Genomic DNA, 23,137 nt, shown 5'->3' with positions numbered 1-23,137 from the left:
CGGCTCATTGTCCCATGACTTTCTGGACGTGCTCGATGTCCGAAGTCCGACGCCATCTGGCTGAGTGAGGCGGGGTGAGGCTGGAGGGTTGGAGGGTGGGATAGACAATGGCGCTGGCGCTGAGCGACCCACTTCTCCGTCCAGCCGTCCAGGTCACAGCTTAACCTTGCACTGCAACTCAGTCGTCCTGGACCTTTTCCCTGTTCCAGAGACCTGGTCCAGCGCTAACCTGGTCCGACGAGATGACATACTTTCCTTGTGCCTGTGTGCTGCAGCCTGTATTGAACGGACCTGTGCCTTCTGCAGTCCGCGTGATAGTTCTGAGCGCATGACCATAGATATCACGGGGTGGTTCATAGCCAGCCCCCATTCTGCGCCTAGTCTGCCTGAACGCCAGACGCCTTCCACCGCCTTCTCCACAGCCCCCTTTCCTCAGCATTGCACTCCCTACTACAGTAGATCCTGGTGAGAATGGACAGGTAAGTAAGGAACAGCAAGTGCACGGTTCTCCGACCCCACTCCATCCTTCTCCTTGTCCGACAGATGCGTCCCCTGTCAACTTTCCGTCCACAAGATACCGTTCCTCGGCGCCACTCGCCCGCCACTCGCCACTGGTCTGCGCCTCCCTGCGCCTCCCTGCCCGTCTCTTCCCGTTCGTGCTTGCGTTCCGCGGCGCAGCCTGGCGCCAAGTCGGCTTGACGCCCGGCGCCAGCAGAGCGCCACTCCAGTCTCTTTCCATCGCTTAAACCCTACAACCTCACTAATGCAGAGACTGCGCAGAGACATGGCGCCATCCCAAGTCCTACCCCTTACACATCCTGTGCCCTCATCCTAACCCCTTAGACCGCCTTCCGCCGATGACGGAGACTTGCGCTGCGCCACACCCTCCTCCGTCGCCGAGGCACGTATCTCCCAAAACCTGCGATGCGCCACCTCTTGACAGTATTACGAGAATCCGCAGTCTTCGCTCAAATGCGCCCCCAGCCCAGCCATAATTAATGAATCTGCGACGACACGTAACGATATGCGCTGCGCAGTGGACGTTGGTCGTGGCGTCGATAGGCGCTTTGGCTGCTTTTTGATAACGTGAGCGGGGTCTTGTCTCCGCAGTTGAGATACATTGCCGAGTTCCGCACGGGGATCCGCTCCTTGTGCCCCGCTCTCTCCGGAGGTTGGTTGTCTGCTATCGAGTATGGAGCATGCACCAGACAACTTGCAGTGGTCAATCATTATCTAATCTGGACACCTCGCAGCTGCGCCGCTCGATGTTGCGCGTTTCGTTCACAAGTTGCATTCCTTGTACTGAGCCCTGCTCGATACAACTGCTGCGTACAGTGTATATTGCTGTTTCCTTTCCAGACAACAACTACCGGCTTGAACTATGTTTAGAAAGAAAACGAGAGAAGCTAGACTATCCGAGAACCAAAAGAAAAGACGAATCATGTATGTTACTGGAGTAGTAGGTTGGGGAGGGGGAGGATGCCGTGTGTGTATGGTGGGCATTAATGAGTTGTTGCTGCTGGTTGCTGTTTGGGCCTTTGATCGGAAATGCTGGAGTATATAATATGCTGTTTGCTTGCTGCGTTTGGAAAGAAACGAGAGTGAGGGGATTGTTGCTGTTGCCTATTGTTGTTGGAGACCGAACCAAAACACAAGAAAAGGAAGATGTTATGCCAGACGACGAAGAGAGAGAAAACCCAAGACGATAAATGTTGCGCGCGCGAGAGAGACTTGCTTGATGACACTTTGAGAAAGAGTTCGCGGATTAAAACAGTTACACGAGAATGTCGGTTACACATGTTTTTTGAGAGGAGTGTTGTTTTACCACCTCTGCGAACCCCACTGCGGGTCGGCCGAGTCGGCAGAGCTCTGCTTCGACATGGACGTCGAGTTGATCGGCGCAAGCAGGTTCGGGTTCGACTGCTGCTGGTGGGCAAACGACTGGGCGAGGGGGCTGTGCATCGAGGGTGACGGCAGAGGTCCTCCTGTCCGGCGGTAGGGGTGGTGACGGGCCGGGGCAGACTCGTCCTTCGGGGACGCGCCATAGCGCGAGAAGGTGGAAGACACAGCGCTGTCAGGGACAGCACCGCCCATCGAGTTTTGCTTGCGCATGAGCTCAAAGTAGCTCTTGTCTCCCTCGGGGCCTGCGCTGGCAGAGCCGCCAAAGGCACCGCTCTCCATGCTGAGAGCAGGGTCAATGACGACAGACTCGCCGTTGGCAGACGAGTCGCTGGCCGAGCGCTGCTGGGCAGCCATGTCGTTGGGCGTCAGGATGATCTGCGACGGCTGGTCCGACGACTGGCGAGCGGGAAGCGACGTCAGGGGAGGCGGCGCCGAGGGGTGCGAGAACGACATCGTGTTCGAGCCGTAGAGCGAACTTGACGGCGCCTGCTTGGCGCCCGCGGGCGTCGACTTGTCGCTGGTAGCGGGAGGGGTCGACGGCGACAGGGCCGGAGGCGGGTTGTTCAGCGGGTACGCAGGCGTGATGGGGGCGGTCGCGCCCTCCTCGCCACGGCAGCCACGAACCATCCAATGCCGGCGGAGCGCGTCCTTGCGCGAGAATCTGTTTCGAGCGTCAGCCCTCTGCGCCACCACCACACTATCTGGTATCTTATCTGTACTCACGACTTGCCACACTTCTCACACTGGAACGGCTTGACAGCAAGGTGGATACGCTTGTGACGCTTCAGGTCGTGGTTGCGGTTGAAGCTCTGAATACACTGGTCGCACTTGAACGGGCGGTCCTGGAGGGGCAGCCTCGATCCGTACTGTCCGCCGTACATCGGCTGACCGAGGGTGTTGATCGAGTTGGTCGAGTGCTGACGAGCCAGAGGCGGGAGCTGCTCTCCGGGGGCGAGAAGGGTAGGGGTCGAGATGCTGGGAAGGTAGCTCGTGTACGGGTTGCTGGTGTAGTTGGGGTACGACAGCGAGCGGGGCATGTCGAGGGCCTGGGGAGCCTGGCTGTAGCCGGGCGAGTAGTAACCGCCCTGCGAGTACGCCGGCGTACGGGGAGAGTTAGCAGCGTAGGCACCGCCGGGGCCGCGAGGAGAGGCCTGGTAGTAGGGGCTCGTGGCAGTCGGGCTCGGCTGACCGACGCTGTTGGGCTGCTGCTGCATCATCGCGTAGGTGGGAACACGGGTGAGAGGAGCGGGGGGAGGGGCACGGTTGGTCTCGCTGTTGGATCGGTAGGCCATCGGGTGGCTACCGGCGTAGTTGGGGTAGCTGGCAGCGCCGTTGGGAGCGGCGCCAGGAGCGGCCGGGCGCTGGTAGTAGTCGGCGGTAGCAGGGACCTGTTCTGAAGGCATGTTGGTTGCGGTCCTGGACGAGTTCGGGTTCGAGACAGAGGGCGAGTTGAACGCGAAGGGGGACGAGGACGAAGGAGGAGACCCGGGGGGAAGGGTGTAGGGCTGGCTCGGGTACTGTTGGAGGTGTAAGCAAAATGAAAGTCAAGCTAGTCGGAGGGAGGAAGCGACGAAAGAAGAGAAAACGCGAGCAAGACGAAGAAGATAATCAACCTGACCCCAAGTGGGGAGAAGGTGAAGCGCGCGGTGTTGGAGGGGGAGTTGAGAGGATCTCCAGGTTTGCAGAGAACGTCTCTTGCGGAGATGGGATAGTCGGGGGTGAGGGGGGAAGAGGAAAGAGGATGATGAAAGGGAAGAGGCCCCAGGGAAGGGAGCGAGTCGTGACTTTAATAGAGATCGTGTGTCTGGAGGTTTGTGCACTGGCCAAAGAGGTTTGTGCGCATGGCCAGCAAGGCGGACAACACGGACGAGGGCAGTGATAAGACGACTGCCGATGACGAGGGCTGAGTGGGTGTGCATGAGAGGCTTGACAAGTGGTGGTCACCATCGCCGAGTGCGAGTGCGTTATGCAGACGCACACTCATACACACATGCAAGCAAAGCGGACCGAGATTGTAGTCTGGTTGCGCACGCCACCGCGTGATGATCTGCCTTGTCCGCGACTGGCTTGTATTGAGCTTGAGCTAGGTGCGTGTGTGTGCACTGCGCTCATCCAACACTCGCTTCCGGCCGAGGGACATCGCCTCCTACCACCAGTCCGACTACAGACTGCCAGACCGTCATGCGGGTGTGCATGCACCATGGCATGACAATGGCAGCTGAGCTTTGAACTCGGATGACGACTGAGACAATGGTGCCGACTGGCGTCCGGTCCAAGGGATGGCCACTCGGGCGAGCACTGACCGTCGACCACCCCATGCACAGACCCGCAATCTCTTCCCTGTCCCCCCGATCTCCTCTGCTCTCGACCCTCCTCGTCTTCTCTTCTGGCCATTCCTCGCTTGTCCACTCCGCAGGCAAGTCACCCTTTAATCAGGGGACATGGCCTGCCGCCTGTTACCACGTCCCTTCCACAACAATAATTTCCACTCCCAAAGTGGTTCGTTGCTTGGGCGGCAACACATGAGAAATGGGGGAAAGGTAGGAAGAAAGGATTCACGAAACTGGTACTCACGTCTTGACGGCGATCCCGGGCGTCGTGGGCGGCCGCATACGGGCCGTCGATCATGTGGGACGTCATGTTGAGGGGATTCGAGAGGGGGTTCACGGGGTGTTGCACAAACGTCGAAATGGTGAACGATTGAACTCGGTCGGTGGGTGCAGATGCAGACAGTTTTTCCAGACGGGCTGGTCACTCGAGACAAAAGTGAACGTTACAGTCGGAGGGTGACAACGGTCAGGCAGGTGATGGCGAGGCCGAGGTGTCGGGGTGTAACGGTTCTGCTAAATGAGAAAGGTGGGCGACGACAAGACGAACGGACACGAATGTCTATCTTTGACTTGTTGATGTCGGAGATCGGGATGTGTCGCGCGCGGTGAAGGAGATAGTTGACCGAGGTGGACCTGGTTCTATGCTTGACGGCGCTCTAGTCTTTGGTGGTGACGAGAGAGCGGAATGGACAGGAGGAACCAAAAAGTCGACGGGAGGGAGCGTTATTGCTGGCTATATTCGATCGCGGCAGCGGAAGATGCAAGACGCGCGAGGAAGGAAGCAAGGGGATGGAGAGTGGGAGAGGTACCAAGGAACCGAGAGGTACGAGAGATCGGGGCAAGCGTATGAGCCTATATCCTCGTCAACTCGAAGCTGGGAATGGTAAGCACCGGGATGACGCTATTTTGTAGAGGAGAGGCAGGAGCGGGCACCGGCAGCACCGGGGTCTGCGGGCACTGTGGGTGGACGACGTCGGAGAGCAGCAGTAGAGCTTGCTCCAATGCCCACTCTTCCGCCGTGCATGCTGTCTGAAGGAGATATCGACTGCCGTGCAGCGGAAGAGAAGGACGCAGGAGGAAGACAGAGCCGCTGCAGCCGGGCCCACCCTGGATAGCAAAGGATACGCTATTCGAATCAAATTGGATTAAACTCACGTTTGGGTACGCAGGTAAGCAGCGCTGACGCACTCCTCGCCAATGTTCAACTCAACTCTAAATCACACACAGGGACAAGGCAGCACAGCCGCTAATCCGAGATAGGCTCCAGTCCAGAGAGAGACACGGAGGGGTGCTTAGCGCGAACTACGAGTGCTGCTAGAGCTACTGGTAGAACGTGGTCGTAGAGTAGAGCTTGAAGCTTACTTTGACTTGTCGATCGGGAATCAGCTGGTAGAGTGATTCCGATGCGAACAGAGGCTGGTTACGCGACGACAGAGTGCGACGCGTAGAAGGGGAGTAGAGGGCGAGACGAGGTGGTATGGAATTTGGCCGATAGGTTATTCGGCGATGTGCTTGACAGATGGGATGGGATGCACAGGCTTCGGCACTCCCGTTGGTGTACCGAGATTTTTTAGAGTTGGCTGGGAGGTGTCGGGGCGAACGAAGGTTTCGGTACAGTTACCAACGTAAGTCGATGTAGTGGGACTGCGGTACTGCGATGCACAAACTAAATGCACAAGGAGTCGTCCTGGAGAGATGTCTGGATACACTTGACGATGCCTGTCGATGTTGGACGACGGACTAGTGAGTGTATATGACGAAGGGGCGGAGGCGTTTGGCTGGCGGGCGGCTGACGGATGGGCGCGCGCGGGCGGTGGAGGGGTACAAGTGCGGGGGTACGGGGGTGGGGCTTGGGTCGATTGGGCTGGGCTGGATCAACGCCGGGCTGGTTGTTGCGGAAGGACGCTCGGACTCGAGGTTACTGTCACTTCTCGTTGCGCAACTCTGAAGAGTAGCTAGTTGGCGAGGGCGCGAGGGCGTTGCTGGTGGTGGTGGTGGTGGCGAGATGCAAAGATCGTCGATGCGTGGGGAAAGGCGCCAGAAACGAGCGGCCGTGCTCGAGATAAAGTAACTCGCTCGTATCTTGCTGATGCGCGCGACCGACCGCGTCCAAGTACCTCCCTCCCCCCTTCCCTACGTCGCTGTCTCGCTGCGTCTGCCCCTTACTCTCTCTCCTGCGGCGGGTCAAATCGGCCGCACAGGCAGTATCTCTGTATCTGCCCCTCTGGTCCAGTGCCGTGTTGGGTGCATAGCAGTCAGAGAGTCGGAGGTGCTAGGTGCTTAGGTGCTCGATGAGGAATCAGATCCGAGGGCCCTTGGGCCCAGGGCCGCGAGGGCCCAGGTTAATCTGCCGTGGCCGTGGAGGATAAGGGCATTGCAGGCGGTGTGGGGAAGCTGCTGCAAAGAGCGCACAGGTAAGCCGGGCAGCAGTGCTTGTACCCGTTCCTGGCTGCAGTAGTCCTGCAGTCTGTCCGTACTCTCTGGTACTCTGGGTGCGCTCGGTACGCGGTCTATAGGTTCTACTCCCTCGTCGAGGCAAGGTCTTGTCAGGGCTAGCGTCCCTAGGGAGTAGCGAACAGGGACGATAGGGCCAGAAAAGGGAACGAAGGGAACGAAGGGAACGAAGGGACGGGGCTCAGGAATCGACCTCGACCCTCCTCGACCCTCGCTCAGGGCATCTCGACATGAGATATGAATGGCAAGTCCTCGTCCTGAAGACACTCTGGGTCCTGACTCGGATTCGGACGAGAACACAAGAGACGACAACGTCCACTACTCGCGCACTCGCACCAAGTCCACACCCGTGACTACGTACCAACTGAGACTGACTTGAACTCTCGTGCGTGATGCATTCACCAGTGGCATCATTATCTGATTTCCTCGTCTCAGGGCACCGTGCCGTCCGTCGGACATGGGCTGCATCCTCCCCCGGCCACCCCGGCCACCCCCTCGGCCTCCATTTCAGCCCAGCCTAGCCCAGTTAGCCAGTGGCCATTCGCCTAACCCGACAGCTGACCGTTGCGCGCGTCGCCCTCGGACACGGCCACACGGCCCAACTGGCCCCGAGTCGGACCGCGCACCAGCCAGATCCACATAGCAGGCTTAGTCGCCGCAACGCTTTGGAGCGTCAACTCACATGACGCACTATATGCGTCACGCCGCCAGTCTAGCCACAGCGCCGAGCGGCGGCGGCAGCGGACAGTCGTGGACACCCACATGCCTTCTCCGGAGGATAAGGTTTGTATGTCTTGCATCGCTTGCTGCGCTCTTGTGCTGTTCGCTTCCTCTGCTGGACAGCTGCTCGCCATTTCCCAGCTGCCTCTCCCTCAGACGTCTCGCTGCATACGCTGCAGCGCTGCATGCCTGGAGCCGGTCCGTGCTTCCCCCTTCGGCCCTGCAGGCCGCTTAAGCGGGATTGCAGCGAGATCGAGGAGGACCTCAGATTCGTCCTGTCTACCTGGTGCAGAATTCGTCAGACTCGCGAAATTCGTCAAAATCCGTCAAGGACCAGGTATGCTGCTGTTGAAGGCCGAACGGGCCAGAGCCAGCCGATGGATCCCCGTTGGGCTCGTGGGTTTGCCTCCAGACGCCGCACCTTCCGTGGGTCAGCTGTTCTCCAGTGGCAGAGTATTATCAATCAAACCATATCAAATCTCGACCCTGGAGCGTAAGGTGCCCACTGTGCTCAGGGTTTAGGGGGGGGTGCTTCATTGTCCGTATCTCCCTGCCTACCCCGACCAGATCTGTGGACTGGGCTCGGTGAATCAGCTGAGCTGCTGGTCAGAGGTCACGGGGTAGAGCTGGGACTGCAGAGACCGTTAGCCTGTTGGGCAGTAGACGCTTAGCAGCAGACGCGGGGAAGAGGAGGACAGAGAGGAGAGCAGAAAGAGGGCACTGCTGCGTGCGTAGCTTTGAACAGAAACGGTAGAACACATCCAGGCACGGCCTATTCAAGTCTGCCTCACTTCTTTATTCGCCCATTCGCGCCATTGGCCGCATTCAACCAGACTGCCTAGCACGAGATCACCAGATCGAGCCTACACATGCTTTTGGTCGCTGGTCAGATCTGGCGGGTCTGGCAACGTAACGTCATCCCACCCGGCTTCTCCGGGCGCCTTGAGCTTGTTTCTCTACTGCCCGCGTGCCAAGACATCAGCGTGCCCATCGGTCCACTCCGTCTCTCGATCTCATTACACCCATCCTGGCCCATGTCAAAAGGAACATGGCCCGAGGCTGCAGATAGAGATAGGCGCTGCACTGCACTGCCGTCCTCCTTTCCTGCTGTCCTGCCGTCTGCCGCCTCATCCGCCCTGAGTCACATCTGTGAGACTGCATTTCGTGGGCGGCTGCGAGGGTCCGGCCCACAAGCGCTCGCGGCGCCTGGAGCGGCACAGAAGCGGCGCCTGGCCCGCTGCACTCGCCCAGCATGCAACGCAGGTAGCGCAGGTGACCGAAATGGCATCGGCCCGATCCAATAATGTGCCGGGCCTTCCATCTGCAGCATGTACTCTGGTGCCTGGAGTACCTCGTGCCTTTGTCTGTGCTGAGGCACGTTGCCACGGCAAGTGTTGCAGGTGGAACGTGAAGCTGTTGTTCCACTTTGTTTGCTGTAGTCCAGGCTCTGTAGGCCGTGGACTGCGTTCGGGTGCATTCCGACCAAGCACGCGAGCAACTAGTGTCACTTCATGTCTTAGCTGTCTCATGCGGTCAGCCCTCTCTATCCACCGTAATTCCAGTAACTTGTTCCAGCACATGCAACCGCTGCTACGCAGTAGCGTAGGCCCGTTAGCGACGTAGCCGATGGGATACTCTCGCTGGCGTCTCCTCGCCTCGCCTGGAGCGCGGAGCGGCGAACGTCCAGTCCTGGCTAACCAGTGCTTCCATGCCTCCGTCCTCGCAAGTTGTCTGCGCCAGCTGCGCCAATCGCTGACGTGCTCGCCACCTAACCCGTCCACCCGCTGACCAGCCGCAGAGTGTCCGTCGCGCTGACGCCAGCCCTATGCCGACCGGCTTCAGCCATGGAATGGCATACCTCGGTCTCGTCGCCTGTCTGCACTTTGGTACCTTGGCGAGTGTGCAGGGCAGGGGTGGCACAATGTGGCGTTGATGAGATCTCGGAGGGAAAACTGCCGCACCACTGTGTCGACTGCTGTTCAGTCGTAGGGAGGCCAGCAGGGGCAAATAAGCAAGGGGGAGGTGTTTTCTGCGAGACATGGCAGCAACCCTCGAATGGGCGGCGTTTGCACTGGCGTATTGGGCTTCGGACGCAGAATGCTATGCTACTGGGTGTTGTTGCCGTCGGAGAAGAACGATGGAGGGACGGCGAGGATGTGGGCATCCAGTCGTTTGCTGGAGTGGGTTGTTCGAAGGAAGCCCTGCCAAGGGCCAAGCATTAGAGACGACCCAAGCACACCCAGGGACGGCCGCACACAATAAGGGACAAACAGACAGAAGCTGACTCAGGCACACCTCCCTCTTTCCACCGGAATCCCCGGCGCATGCTGTAATCTGTAATTGCGGCCTCGTGGCCTTCCGCGTTTGTATTGCGTCTCCGCTGCCTTGGGCCCGCCTCGTCAGGACTCGACCGGGCGCCGGCAGATTCCATCGATTCCAGCGGTCCGCTGCTCAAGCAAGGGCACGTAGAAGTTGAACCCACCGATTGGTCGGTTATTTTTCAGAATTTTTCTCGGACTTCTTCATCAAGCCATGGACGCCCGCCCCCGCCTTGTCTCCCATTCACTGAGGCGCATACCGCACTTTTCGCTACACCGGCCTTGAAGTATCGTCGCCCGAAGTCGTTTATGGGCACATTTGGTTCTACCGCTTCGCTAACAACCACGGGCCAAGATAACAGACACCGAGACCGGAGCAGAGAGGTTCCAGACCCCGTAGTCGGACTCGGCGACCTGTGTTCGGAGTCATAGAGGCGAGATTTCGCCTGTGGCCCACTATGCCCACTGCTGCATGATCCGGCAGATCTATGCAATGGAGCATGGAGCGGTAGACCGAGGCCAGATGCCCAGATCTAATGAGATCTCACAAGCTGCGGCTATGCACAGTCCCAGGCTATGGCCAGAACAATAAGGTTGACATCACAAACGGACAAAGTGGAGCGTGCGTCTGCGTCGTGGGTACGGCCGTGTACGTGTGGGAGTCACGAGCAAGCTCTGCGACACCGGTCAGTCAGATCTCGGACTGAACTCTTCAAATTCAGGCTCACTGAGGGAGGAGGAGCCCAGGTAACCCAGTCCTGGAACCAGTGATGAATGCCGCCCCTTGTTTCTGAGTGTCCGTTCCTGTTGTCTCGCGCCCATGCATGCCTGTCAACCTGGCGGAGACTGCTCCGTCAACTTTGCACATGCAGTAATTGGCCGCAACGATTCGGTGTCTCTGCTAGCTCCTGCACACTCCTGCAATCTCCTGGCATCCTCCAGGACAGCTACCTCTCCAGGACGCACTCCTCTTGGAAGGTCCTCACTCCGAATGTGCACGAACAGCTGGGCTATTCCTGTACACTGGCACTCCCATGATCCAATCTGTATACCGACCTTGGGCAGCGCAGTTCCTGTGCCGGCTGCAGCTACTCTGAACACGACCGATACCGGATCGGATGCAAGATGCGTTGCCGTAATCCGCAGGCGCTCCTGGCCGTTTTCAACGCCACACCTGCGCCAATCTCATGAATTGTCTCCTGCGCCACTGATGTCTTGGCCTACTCCTTTGCACCTGGGACAGATTAGGACCAGGTTTGGACCCAACTGAACCGACAGACGGGCGGCTCCGAGATGGGAGCTGTGAGTTCGTCTGCAGGCGTCGTGCGTTCGATGTCACCTTGGGGAGCACGTAAGAGAGCCCGAGGTACAGGTGACAAGACGAGGAGGGGCGGGAACGAATCAGCGGCCCGCAAGGCCCACTTGTGCCCTCTGTGCCCTCTGTGTTCTTCCGCAGGAACAGAACGTCCACAGGTTCCCAACTTGGCCCGCAGATTCGCAAGACTTGCATGCCGCGAGGCCAGCCGCAGGCACACTTTCCGCGACCGGTATGACGGCCTGACGGAGCGGTACGCTGGAGCGGTGTACAACGGCACGGGCGGCAAGCGCATTACGAGAACCGAGATTGAACACCCGTCTCCGCACCCTGGGAACCCTATCGGCCTATGACATTTTGACCAGATCTCGCAGTGTCTTGCACCCTGGTATGCATACCTGGCTCCTAGATGCGCTGTGGATGACGGAGACGCCTGACGCGTCGCCCCCGCAATACTCCTTCTGTACGCGTCGCCCAGGTCGCCCGACCTGACCAAGTACCACTCGACCGACCCTTTGCTGGATCCGGCGCCGCTTACGAAATTGATTGCGTTTGTACCAGTCCGCAATTTCGGCTCAGCCGCACTTTACTTCTACACATCGGCCGTAAACCACGCTAAAGCTTTTTAGTAGCGCTAGTGGGTGCAGCGTTAGGCTCATGCATGCAGAAGCAGATTTGTTTGTGGCGACAATGACGATCAACCTGGCGCACGCCCGCACGCCAGCTTGCGCCGGCGCGAAGAACGACTGCAATGGCGGCGTTGGCGTTTCTGACGCCGCCCGGACGCAGCCTCCTCGCTTCCTCCAGATCTTCGAGAGTGGTGTTTGAGTGCTCCGCATCGTTGGCGTCGCTGTTGATCCACATGTGTGATGCGCGCTATGTGGCGACGGGTAGCGCGAGTGGGCTGGCGTCGGGGCTTGCACTGTCGGGGCGTCGGTTTCGTCGGACTCTAGAATTTCGTTCGGACTCGCCAAGTCCCAGTCGATCGATCAGGCTAGCCCGAAACCACACTCCGTTGTGGCTTGCTGCCAACCTCACGGATCGCGGAGCACCAGGCAGTGTGGATCAGTGGGCGCACGCCCGGCAAGCCCACTCGTCATCTCCGCCATGAGCCGCCATCCGGCGCAGCGGACGCCGAGGCGTTCAGCTCTACGCCCGTACGCCTCTCTGTCTGCCGGCTCCGCAACGCCTCCGCTAATGAACGAATGCGCACTTAATGAACGAATTAGACAGATCGCATCGCATTACCCCGCATTCGCAATCGAAGGTCGAAAGCTTGTTGACATGTGGTGCTGCATTTCATGGCGTAAGCGACGATCACGAGGCGCATTTATGCACGCGTCTGCCTTTGGGATGGTGCGCTAACGCGAGCTTAACGCATATTAAGCTTCTATGCACCACGTTGCAGACACTCGATGCACCACGCGCAATGCACACTGACGGTGCAAGCGAGGCGATTGAGCAAGGGTTCACAACACTTCAAGGGTAATACAGAGTTGCTGCTATGTAATGATAAACCTAATGACGTTCCTGGACCACTATTACTGCACATGGTCTGTCTCCCTTTTCTGCTGGCACAGCAACAGGCAACACGATACAGCGGGCCGAGGAGACATGACCGCCGAGGTATAGCAATCGTAAATTAACGGGTGCTGGGACCGCCGAAGCAGCGGAAGCTGGAACCGAGCCGCTGGAACCGCACGAGCCGCACACACTAATACGCGCAATGCCGTCATCACACGTCCGGGCGCGGTATACTGCGCATTGCTCTACCCTTGCTCGCATGCTAGAATGATCAACCTGAACAAGAGCGCAAGCTCGGAACCTAACCTTGGGGTGCATTTTTCATGGTTAATCGCAATAAACGATCGCCGGTGTGGAAGTGCCTTGACAGCCATATCCGCGTGCCCGTTTCCGCACCTCTCTTCTCTTTGGGACCTTGCCTGCCATCAGTCGTTCATTTCCGGTGTTCGTTCCGGGCATCGTTCCGGGTCGTCCCTGCACCTCCCACTTGCCGGCGTTCCTGCAGTTCCTGTTCATTAACACGGCATCCGCATCCAAGAGATGGGGAATGACTGACGTGTGATGATGCCAGACTCCACGCTTCCGCGATGCCGAACAAGATACTCGCCGAGCTTCCACACCCTCGGTAGCAGGCTCGGCCATCCGCAGCACGTATTGAGGAACCTCTGTTTTTCGCAGACACCGTGGTAATTCTCGACGCACGGCGTCCCACTCTCCGCTCCACTGACCCACTGCTGACAGTCACCGCATCCCGTCATCACCCACTGTGACAACCATCCACGAGCGTCGTCAACACTCTACCGGGCCGGTCACGGAGCAGCGGGCGTTGGAATACTCCTAAAGTCTCGGAGAAGTTATCGGTGAAGGCGCAGCGCGCAGTGCGCAGACAACACCGACGGCGTACGACGTGGTAGCCTCGCTTGCAGACCGGCGCTTGGGCCCATTGACCATTCATGGGCGAAGCATTCACAGATCTTTTCGGACTTGTCGTTTAACTGCCAAATCATCCATAGAGCTCGGGCACTGCGCACGCTAGTGAATCATTCGGCCTGCGTATAGAGTACGACGTTTGTGCGCCCTGGGTGAAAGGAGAAGCTTGCGACGGGCATCTATTCCAGCTGATCCCTGTCGATGATCCTTTACGCGTGCTCGTCAACCCCGAAATGCTTAAATCAACCGTGGAAGTTTATCCTGCATTCACTGCACTTTCCAGTAGCGCTAAAAGATCACCCTCGGCCTTGAGAGCACGACTAGCAGGGGCTACCAAGGGAGCAAGGAACGCACAGGGGAGACGAGGAATTGGAAGCGACAGTGTATCCTCGGGGGATTGAGCTTGGCGGAATCGTGGATATCCGCTTACCAGGATTTCTGACGTCGAGACGATCACTTCGGCCAGGACATCCTCGCAGCCTCTCAATTGCTGGTCGATGTACGCACTACCCGTCCCATTCACGGTGCTTGCGCCCGCAAGCCCGCAGATCACTCATCCGAAGCCATGGAGCATACCGCCGGCTTACGGCGCCGCTTTCTCCTCGCGCGCGCTCGGTCGCGGTTAGTCCTGGGCTAGACTGTCGCGGGTCACGTCCCTCGGTCTCGGGGGCAGGCGCGACGCGAGCACGCGACGCGGGCAGCGGGCATCCTAGACCCGGGTCCACTCGATGCGTGCACCAGCATTCAAGGTGCGCCTCCAGGACACACCGGGCCTGAAGTTGGACCCAAAAGTCGTCGTTGAGTTGAAGCGTGAGCATAAGCATGACGAGCTGCGACGATCAGCAGCGCCACACTTTAACCATACTCCCACTGCGTACCACCTCTCCCTCGGGCCTCGGATCGGCGCAGAACTGTTCCTCGCACAAGCGGATACGTACCCGCCCCCCTTGAACCTGGTCCTCCGGTCCTCGGAGTCCAGTTGCTTCGCCCGAAGAAAAGACATGAAAAAGTACGGGCCGCTAAGGCCAAACACAAGCCTCGATATACGTTACTCCGATGCCCAGACGCCTCACGCCCCCAAAGTTGGTTCTGGATACGCCAACTGACGCCCGGTGCGCCAGACTTGATTCCAGTCATCTGAGCACTAACCACACCACGCCGCTTGGTTGCGCCACGTTTCGCCATCGCGCTTGTTGACTTGTTTCGCCATCTGCGCCGATCTTGGACTACTAACTAACCGCACATCACTGACCACGGTCTACTTCGCCGCATGCATGACCGAGTACGAATGTCAGCGTGCGTGACAAGTGCCGGGGTAGACGCCGTTTGCGGCAGGTTCCGTGCGAAAGGAGGCCTATAAAAAGCGCTGGATGACAGGGAACCACGTGACTCTGGTGACTTTGGCGCGGGGACCCACACGGTCGCACATGGGCAAGTGGGTGCGACAGCGAGCGTTCCCCGTCGCACGAAGCCGAATACAAGTGTCGTCTGTGATTCCAAGCTGTTCTTCTCCACCGGACTCTCCCCCATCCACAGGAAGAAGAACATGGTACGTCCCCTCCTCCGTCTCACCGCGCGCTCCAACGCCTTCGCCTCTCCGAGCCGGACGCGCATCGCGACGTCCTCGGCGTCTGCTTCGCGAGCTCTGTTCTCATCAGCCGCGAGCCATCGCCTTCCCTCTGCCCTCCGGAGCGATGCGCACCCCCGCACAGCTACTACCGTCCCCGCCGCGCCCCGCATGACATGGTCGAGGGCCTCATCTCACACCGCACAGGCCGCTATTCCCCAGACTCCCGACGTTAAGGTTACCGCCGCTGCCCCCGGCCAGCTCTCTGGCGTTGACGCCGCGATCGTTGCCGTTGTCAGCAGCGAGGGCTCGCCCGAGCTCGTCGGCAACGTCGATAGCGTCAACACCAAGACTGTCCAGCAGCTCAAGAAGCTCGGCTTCAAGGGCAAGGCTCAGTCGACCGTCATCGTCCCTGGCGGTGAGAACGACCCCGCCCCCGTTCTCCTCTTCGTTGGCCTCGGCGAGCAGCCCGAGAACGGCTTTAAGCCCGAGACTCTCCGTCGCGCTGCCGGTGTCGCTGTCCGTGCTGCCGGTGCTGCTGAGCTCAAGAACGTTGCCGTCATCTTCCCTGCCGAGACCCCCGAGGCTGTCGTTGCCGTTGCTGAGGGTGCCTCGCTCGGCACCTACACTTGGAACCAGTACAAGACTGAGAAGTCTGAGGCTGGTGTCCAAAGCATCCAGGTCGTGACCAAGGACGAGGACGCTGTCCGCCGGGCCGAGATTGCTGCCCGCCACACCAAGCGCGCCCGTGACCTTGTCAACACTCCCCCCAACTTCCTCTACCCTGCCACTTTCGCCGAGCAGGCGCAGAAGGCTGCCAAGGGTCTTGACAATGTCACCGTCGAGGTCTGGGACGAGAAGAAGCTCAAGGACGAGCGCATGGGCGGTATTCTCGGCGTCTGCCAGGGAAGCCAGCACACTCCCCGCCTTGTTAAGATCTCGTACGCTCCCTCCGGCGCCAGCAAGAAGCTCTCCATCGTCGGCAAGGGTATCACCTTCGACTCTGGTGGTATCTCGCTCAAGCCCTCGAAGGGCATGCACGAGATGAAGGGCGACATGGGCGGTGCCGCTGCCACCCTCCACGCCGTCCTCTGCGCCGCTGAGCTTAAGCTCCCCGTCAACGTCACCGGCTTCCTCTGTCTCGCCGAGAACATGCCCTCCGGCTCCGCGCTCAAGAACGGCGACGTCATCACCCAGCGCACCGGCACCACCGTCCAGATCCTGAACACTGACGCTGAGGGCCGTCTTGTCCTTGCTGACGGTCTCGCCGTCGCCCAGTCTAAGGAGACCGGCTACGGCACCGAGGAGGCTGACCCCGACCTCCTCCTCGACATTGCCACCCTCACCGGCGCCCAGATGGCCGCCCTCGGCACCCGCACCGCGGGTCTCATGGGTGACGACAAGGCCGTCGAGGCCGTTCGCGCCGCTTCGGGCCGCTCCGGCGAGCAGTTCTGGGCCATGCCGTTCCCCGACGAGATGCTCGAGGACCTCAAGTCCACCACTGCCGACCTCGACAACATCGGCTCCGTCCCTTGGGGTGGTATGCTGAAGGCTGGAATTTTCGTGAGTAAGAGTATGACTCGCGAAGCGAGGCGTGCGAGTGCTGTCAAATGACTCACACCCTGCTGGACGCGACGCGCGCCGAAGCGGCTAGCTTCATATCGAACGTAGCTGACGATCCCAGCTCCAGCAGTTCGCCGGCAAGAAGGGCAACTGGGGCCACCTCGACATTGCTGGCCCCTCGGGCAACTTTGGCAAGCCCCACGGCTACACCTCGACCGAGGGCACCGGCTTCGGTGTGCGCACGCTTGTTGAGGTCGCCAAGGGTCTTGCTCAGTAAGCGCGCCGTACGTCGTCGGTGTATGAGCGTGAGAAGCGTAGATAGTAGAGTGCTAGTGTTAGAAGTCAAAATGCATGCGGAACGCGTGTACAGGGTACGCAGAAGGCGGCGGCGCGCAATGGTGTAGCCGTCGACCAGAGGGAGAATTGGGACTTGGAAAGATGATCGCCAGTTTGACTGAGACAGGCTCCCAGGTCTGGCGGTATCCTCCTGTCGTGTACGTGGTGCATGACAGAACAGTCCAGCCGTGCACACTGAGCACCCTAGCTCTACTGGTAGCATTGAAAGCCTGCTCTCCTCAGTCTACCCAATGTTTCAGAAGGGCGCAGTCCGTGGCAGATCTGAAGATATCCGTCATTTCCAACCAGCCTTCTAGCCCAATCGCCTGGAAGACCTCCTTCCACCGCTTCGCGCTGCAGCACACCCCATGCAGCCGACGCAGGGGCCAAAAACGTACGCTGGACGACTTAGGAATCGAACCAAAGACCTCGTCAACTAACCACTGCTAATGACGCGCTCTACCAACTGAGCTAGACGCCCGACGACACATGACCTCCGCGGCGCGGCGGCGGATCGGTGGCCGCGGGAGCGCCAGCGCCGACACCGAAGGGCCGAAAGGAGAGGGCTAATTACAAGAGCTGGTGAAGAAGAGAAGGAGAGCTACGGCGTGAAGGCGAAGGGTTGGAGTGAAGCTCTCAATCCACCCCAGTCGGGAAGATGGAAAAGGGTTCTCTAAACCCGTGCTTCCAACATGGCAGGACGAGGCAGCGCCCCGCATTGGTTGCGCAAAGCTGCCCAACGGACCCCGCAGCCTAATAGGACCCGGTCAGCGACCCTACGTTCATCACCTACGTCAGAAAGCGGGCTCAGTGAAGACAATTTCAGTGAAGGCGATCTCTGAAAGGGGTGGGGTGCGTGGCACCCCTTTCTATATCGACGTTCCCACTCCTGTACCAAACTTCTAACCTAACAATACCGTCGTAAGTCCTCTCCGTTAGCCCACAAGCCCCTCGTTCACTTGGAGGGCTCCAAAAAGCTGTGCGTGGACGACTTAGGAATCGAACCAAAGACCTCGTCAACATTAGCCGTGCTAATGACGCGCTCTACCAACTGAGCTAGACGCCCGAACTCTTACGTGTGTGGCTCCGCCGGCCGGCGGATCGGCGGCGCGGCCGTCGCTGGCCCTGACGAGCACGCACAAGCAGAGCATGGCAGACATGAGGGGAGGAAGGAGAAAGGAATCGCCCTTCCCTGTGGACGAAGTACTGGCGGGTGACAGCGGTCATAGTCTGAGGTGAGGGAGAGAGCAGTGAGACGGAGAAGTGAGAACAGGCGGATATTGTCTGCCGGATCTGTTCCATGGGTCTACTGGAAGACTTGAGAGCTCTGGGCACCTGTCTTGAAGATCAGCTCGCCTCCAGTCTCGTGTTGCCGCCTATGCCGCCTCATGGAGCTGCAGCGGAACCACAGTGAGTAAGGGGGCAGAAAATGTGGCACTCCTCAGATATTGTGAAACTCGTACTTCGCCGCTTTCAACCTTCAGTTGTGGCCTCCGTCCGCGCTTCTCCAAACGAACAACTCCTCATATATGTCCCCGCAGAGTCCAAAAACGTATGCTGGACGACTTAGGAATCGAACCAAAGACCTCGTCAATGCTAGCGACATGCTAATGACGCGCTCTACCAACTGAGCTAGACGCCCGATCACGTTGAGCTAAGCGCCGACCCGTGGATAGGCGGGGCCGTCGCTGCAGGGCGCCGACGCTGAAGCAAGTGCAACTGCCTAGCCTCCTTCGCGACAGAAGTATGGTTTGGAATCTGAAAACTGTACACTCTAGCCTGAAAGTCTAACGCCCACACAACCGCTGAGACAGCAACGGCGACAAGAGTACAATGTGCATGCTTTATGTGTCTATCAACGCTCCGTCTACTAACGCTTGAGAGTCCTCTGCTTCTCGGCGCTGACAACGAGCCTCTTCCTAACCTCGAGACCCTTCCTGCGCCTAACCTGCTCCATGTACGCGAGAGCGGGGTTTTCGCGGTCCGCAATCTCGCCCAGATCCTCGAGCTCCTCCTGCGTGGTAGGCACCCAGAAGGGGTCAATGCCGAGAATCTCGCGGAAGCCAGCAAAGATGAGCTGCGGCTGAGCCGCTCCCGAGGTCTTCTTGCGGATCTCGTCGACAAAGCCGAAACTCTCAACGACAGGCATCTCGGCGTGGATCGTGAAGAAGTCGGTGCCAGACTTCATCTCCTCGCTCGTGATCTTGCCGCGGCGACGGTTCAGCACGGCATAGACCTTGCCCAGCACGTCGGAGGAGGCCTGCACATCACACGCGTACATGGCCAGCTTGAGACGGGGAGACCAGTCGAGCAGGCCCTGGCGGAACGCGTCGCGGGCGGCAGAGATGAGACTGCCGATGACGGCGTGCGAGGACGTGGAAGTCGACTTGGAAGGGTCATACCGCACGTGCTCGACGATGTAGGCCATACCCACGACGGGCTCGGCGCACAGCGGGCCCTGCAAGTTTGCGAGCTGGAAGCCAGCCTCGAGGGAGTGGTCAAAGTCGCGCGCCATCCGCGCCTCGTCCTTGCCCTCCGCCTCGGCGTCGCCAACCATCTCGACCCCTCCCGCGCCGCCGGCAGCCTGGGCTGACGCAAGCGCCTCAGCCGCAGACTGGCCGCGCTCACGGGCCGCAGCGAAGAGCGCCTCGCGCTTACGCAGGCGAGCGTTGGATGATCCAACAGGGTCAAGGAGGACGTTGGCGCCGACGCGGCGGGGTCCAAACGCCCAGATCCTATCCGCCGCACCGGCCCAGTCCGGACCAGCCTTGTCGAAGAGGGCGGAAAGCTGGGTCCAGAACTCGTCGACGGGCATCGAGCGCGTTTCCTCGTTGCGTTCCTCGACGGTCGCGTCCTCATCTTCGTCTTCGGAGTCACTGTCGTCCTCCTCGGCTGTGGACTTGGGCGTGTCGGTGCCGTCGGCGCTGGGTTTGGGTTTCTTGCCGGCGTCCGGCTTCGCCTTTGTGAACATGCTCGCGATCGTGGACTGGTGCGCGAGCAGGAACTCGGTGATGTTCTCGGGCAGAGGAACGGCGCGGACCTGGATCTCGACGAGGCCGTCGTAGATTGCGCTCGTGATCGTACCGCGCGCGCCGCCCTCCTTCGGCGGAGCCATGTCCGGCGCCTTAATCGCCGTCTCGCGGAAGGGTACGATCGGCTCCGAAACGGTAAGGTCGCACTTGGCGAAGCGCTCCTTCAGGTCGCGCACGCAGCGCTCGAGGTGCAGTTCGCCCGCCGTCAAAATGACGTGCTCACCCGTCTCCTGCACGAGGTACTCGGCGCAGGGGTCGGAGGCGTTCAGCACCTTCAGACCGGCCACGAGCTTGGGCATCTCGGAGGGGTTGACGGGCTCGACAGCAACGCGGAGGATGGGCGCACCGCCCATGTTCACACTGGCAAGGTTGACGGGCTCGGCCGTGCGCGCGTTCAGCGTGCCGGCACGGTGCACCACACCCTCGAGTCCGCCGACAGCGCAGACATGGCCGGCGGGCACGAAGTCGACGGAAACAAGGTCACGGCCCATCATCATGTACAGGTCGCCGACGCGGGCGGTGCGCACCCAGCGTGCGTTGCGCTTGTGGTTCGGGCCAAGGGAGGCGTCGTACTTCGGCAGAGTTACAGTGACCTCGTCTCCGCGGCGTAGCGTGGACGCGAACACACGCGCAAAGCCGAGGAGGACCTCACCGTCCTGGTCCTGCTTCGCCTCCTCCTGCGCCGCAATGTGGTCCGGCGCCGACTCCTCCAGCGAGAGTTCCTGCAGCGGGCGTCCAAGCTCCTCGGCGGTCTTGTCGGCTCCCGCGGCGGCGGCAGCGGCACGACGTTCTCGCTCGATACGGCCGCGCTCACGCATCTCCTCAGCAGTCATCTCGCGCGGCCGGTGCTCGGGCAGTTCGGAGCGGCGCACCGCAAACATCTTGGAGACATACGTCACCATGGGCGCGGCGTCGGACTGGTCGCACTTGTACAGCGCCTCCTCGGTGTTGTTCTCGGGCTGGAGAGGCGTGGACGAGGCAGCAGCCTCTTCGGGGTGCAGCATGAAGGGGCATCGGACAGCCTGGGCAGCATCCGGGGCGGGGATGACGTCGACGACGGCCTGGAATGTCGCCGTGCTGAGGGGTAGCCACTGCTGCATGATTGTGGTCAGGAGTGGGCGGGTGTCCTTGCTCTTGAGCTCACGGGGGGCGACGCGAACGCCGAGCGCCTTCACAATCTTCTCGGTAGCTTCGGGCGTGTATTGGTGTTGCTCGAGAACGGTGTCGTAGACACGCCAGATGTTTTCGAGCACGAACTGGACGAAGAGCGGCTTGAGCGGCCGTCCGTTGAGACCCTTGCGGGAAACGACGCGCTTCGTCTTCGGGTCGAGGTACCACTCTCCCCAGAGTGCGCGACGAAGGTTGGCCTCCTTGACTCCGAGCTTGTCGGCATACAGGCGAGCGAACTTGCCGAGGCGGAACGCCCAACCGTCGATGGCACTCGCGAAGAGGACATTCCCCCGCTCGGGAGAGAAGTAGATATCCTCGTCCTCGCGCTCTTCGAACTCCTCCTCGGGGGCGTCGTCAGTCAAATCCCCGTTGGCAGCAGCCTCAGCACGCTCCGCGAGACGCTTCTCACGCGCCTCGCGCCATCGCAGGTCGTCCTCCATACGCTCCGAGGCGAAGAACGAGCCCATAACGGCGTTCACCTGCTCGATCAGACGCGCGATGTGGTGGTACGCTTCCAGGGGAGTAAGCTGAAGCTCGGTGATGAGGCGGTCCATCTTGTTGATCACGAGAAGTGGCCGGAGACGGTCGATCCACGCTCGTCGCAGCACGGCAATGGTCTGCGTGCACACGCCCTCCCAAACGTCGACGAGCACGAGCGCACCGTCACACAGTCGCGATGCCGTGGAGACCTCGGATGCAAAGTCGACATGTCCTGGCGTGTCGATCAGGTTGCACACGTGCTTCGCGGCGACCGCTGCTTGTCAGCTGTGACACTCGAACGAAGCAGCTAATGGAACTGGCTCCGCCGTGCAGCATGACCGCCTTCATCGCTGCGGCACTACTCACGTTTTCCGTCTGGTCCTGGTCGCATCATGTCGAATCGCAAGCTGACCGCCGAGCTCTCCATCGTGATACCGCGCTCCTGCTCATCTTCTCGGCTGTCGAGGAAACGGAGCTTGCCGGCGAGTCGGGTGGAGATGATGTTGTTGGACGACAGGAGCGAGTCAGCAAAGGAGGTCTTGCCGTGGTCAACGTGCGCAACAATCGTCACGTTGCGCGTGTTAGCCAGCGGCGCCGCATACGTCGGTGCTGGTGCTGGCATTATTTTGAGAGTTGGTGATGAAAGAGGTAGAGATAAGTTGACCAAAGGAAAAGTTACCGAATCTCTCAGTCAGCAAGTGACGCATTTGAAGATTGTCGGTGGCAATCTTGTGTCGATCTTCGGATCCGAGCCGGCCTCCACCGGCCTCCACTCGAGTGGCTACAAGCTGTCTCCGGAGCCTCTGCACTGGTCTTGGCGATGGAACTCTACTCGAGTTGTGGAGGGCGGCCGTGCGGCATTCAACGGAACCGTTAGCATAGTAACCCTTGCTCAATGGATCGCATGGCTAAGCTCGGGCCCGCACTTGGTGCTCAGCCATCCTGAGCGGCCACCACTACGAGACGCTCGGCGTCATTTTCCTGCTGACTCGCTCTGCCACCTGATCAAGTAGTCCACTATAGCCTGCCTGAACACTGCAAGACACGATACATTCATAGTTATCTCCGTTGGATTCCCTGCATCACTGTTCTTTTTGCATTTCAGACACTGTTCCAGACCGAGTTGTATACACTCCATAGCCGGTCAGTCGCTTTGCTGCCTCGATTCGTTTCGTAGTGGCTTAGCCCTTGAAGGTGACGTGCACGTGGTCCCTATCCGTCAGCGTCAAAGGTTTGAGTTGCTCACCAGTGATTCTGGGTAATGCTGCCCCTGTTCTCCATGACGCGCCACTTGACCCAAGGGCGGGCAGTTCCCTCGACCTCAGTGTTCCAGATCCGCTGGCCCCAGATGATGTACTTTATGTTAAGAGGCTTCGCGTGATTCATGTACCACGTTGCAATCTCGACGCCGCCATTAGTCGGAGACTGTATGTCAGTCTGTAACACCTTCTGTCTCCTTTCTATCCTCTTCGCTGCCGTTAACTCACCCCGTCCTT

At 59.7% G+C, this 23,137-nt stretch overlaps 4 protein-coding genes and 3 non-coding genes across 7 annotated transcripts; 2 read left to right on the top strand and 5 right to left on the bottom strand.

The window, feature by feature from the left end:
* Positions 1 to 1,821: 1,821 nt before the first annotated feature.
* On the bottom strand, positions 1,822 to 3,821 carry A1Q1_05726 (uncharacterized protein; the record flags this gene model as incomplete). The annotated part of the gene is made up of 3 exons (XM_014320935.1): positions 1,822 to 2,563; positions 2,626 to 3,419; positions 3,516 to 3,821. The coding sequence occupies 3 exons, from the start codon at positions 3,819 to 3,821 to the stop codon at positions 1,822 to 1,824; spliced, it is 1,842 nt and encodes a 613-aa protein (XP_014176410.1).
* Positions 3,822 to 14,221: 10,400 nt separating this feature from the next.
* A1Q1_05725 (uncharacterized protein) lies at positions 14,222 to 14,599 on the top strand (the record flags this gene model as incomplete). Its single annotated transcript, XM_014320934.1, has 1 exon — positions 14,222 to 14,599. One exon carries the CDS (start codon positions 14,222 to 14,224, stop codon positions 14,597 to 14,599), a length of 378 nt encoding a protein of 125 aa, XP_014176409.1.
* Positions 14,600 to 15,039: 440 nt separating this feature from the next.
* Positions 15,040 to 16,900, top strand: A1Q1_05724 (Leucyl aminopeptidase; the record flags this gene model as incomplete). The annotated part of the gene is made up of 2 exons (XM_014320933.1): positions 15,040 to 16,623; positions 16,745 to 16,900. 2 exons carry the CDS (start codon positions 15,040 to 15,042, stop codon positions 16,898 to 16,900), a joined length of 1,740 nt encoding a protein of 579 aa, XP_014176408.1.
* A 459-nt stretch (positions 16,901 to 17,359) lies between these two features.
* On the bottom strand, positions 17,360 to 17,440 carry A1Q1_t431. The gene has a single exon. It is a non-coding gene; the product is annotated as a tRNA-Ala (tRNA).
* A 503-nt stretch (positions 17,441 to 17,943) lies between these two features.
* A1Q1_t430 lies at positions 17,944 to 18,025 on the bottom strand. Its single transcript has one exon. It is a non-coding gene; the product is annotated as a tRNA-Ala (tRNA).
* Positions 18,026 to 18,517: 492 nt separating this feature from the next.
* A1Q1_t429 lies at positions 18,518 to 18,601 on the bottom strand. The gene has a single exon. It is a non-coding gene; the product is annotated as a tRNA-Ala (tRNA).
* Positions 18,602 to 18,829: 228 nt separating this feature from the next.
* Positions 18,830 to 22,263, bottom strand: A1Q1_05723 (translation elongation factor 2; the record flags this gene model as incomplete). The annotated part of the gene is made up of 2 exons (XM_014320932.1): positions 18,830 to 21,873; positions 22,008 to 22,263. The coding sequence occupies 2 exons, from the start codon at positions 22,261 to 22,263 to the stop codon at positions 18,830 to 18,832; spliced, it is 3,300 nt and encodes a 1,099-aa protein (XP_014176407.1).
* Positions 22,264 to 23,137: the final 874 nt, after the last annotated feature.

The sequence above is a fragment of the Trichosporon asahii genome (genome assembly GCF_000293215.1).
Source record: "Trichosporon asahii var. asahii CBS 2479 unplaced genomic scaffold scaffold00075, whole genome shotgun sequence".
In the NCBI taxonomy this organism is placed as follows: domain Eukaryota; kingdom Fungi; phylum Basidiomycota; class Tremellomycetes; order Trichosporonales; family Trichosporonaceae; genus Trichosporon; species Trichosporon asahii.
This window is presented reverse-complemented; position numbering and strand designations above follow the sequence as displayed.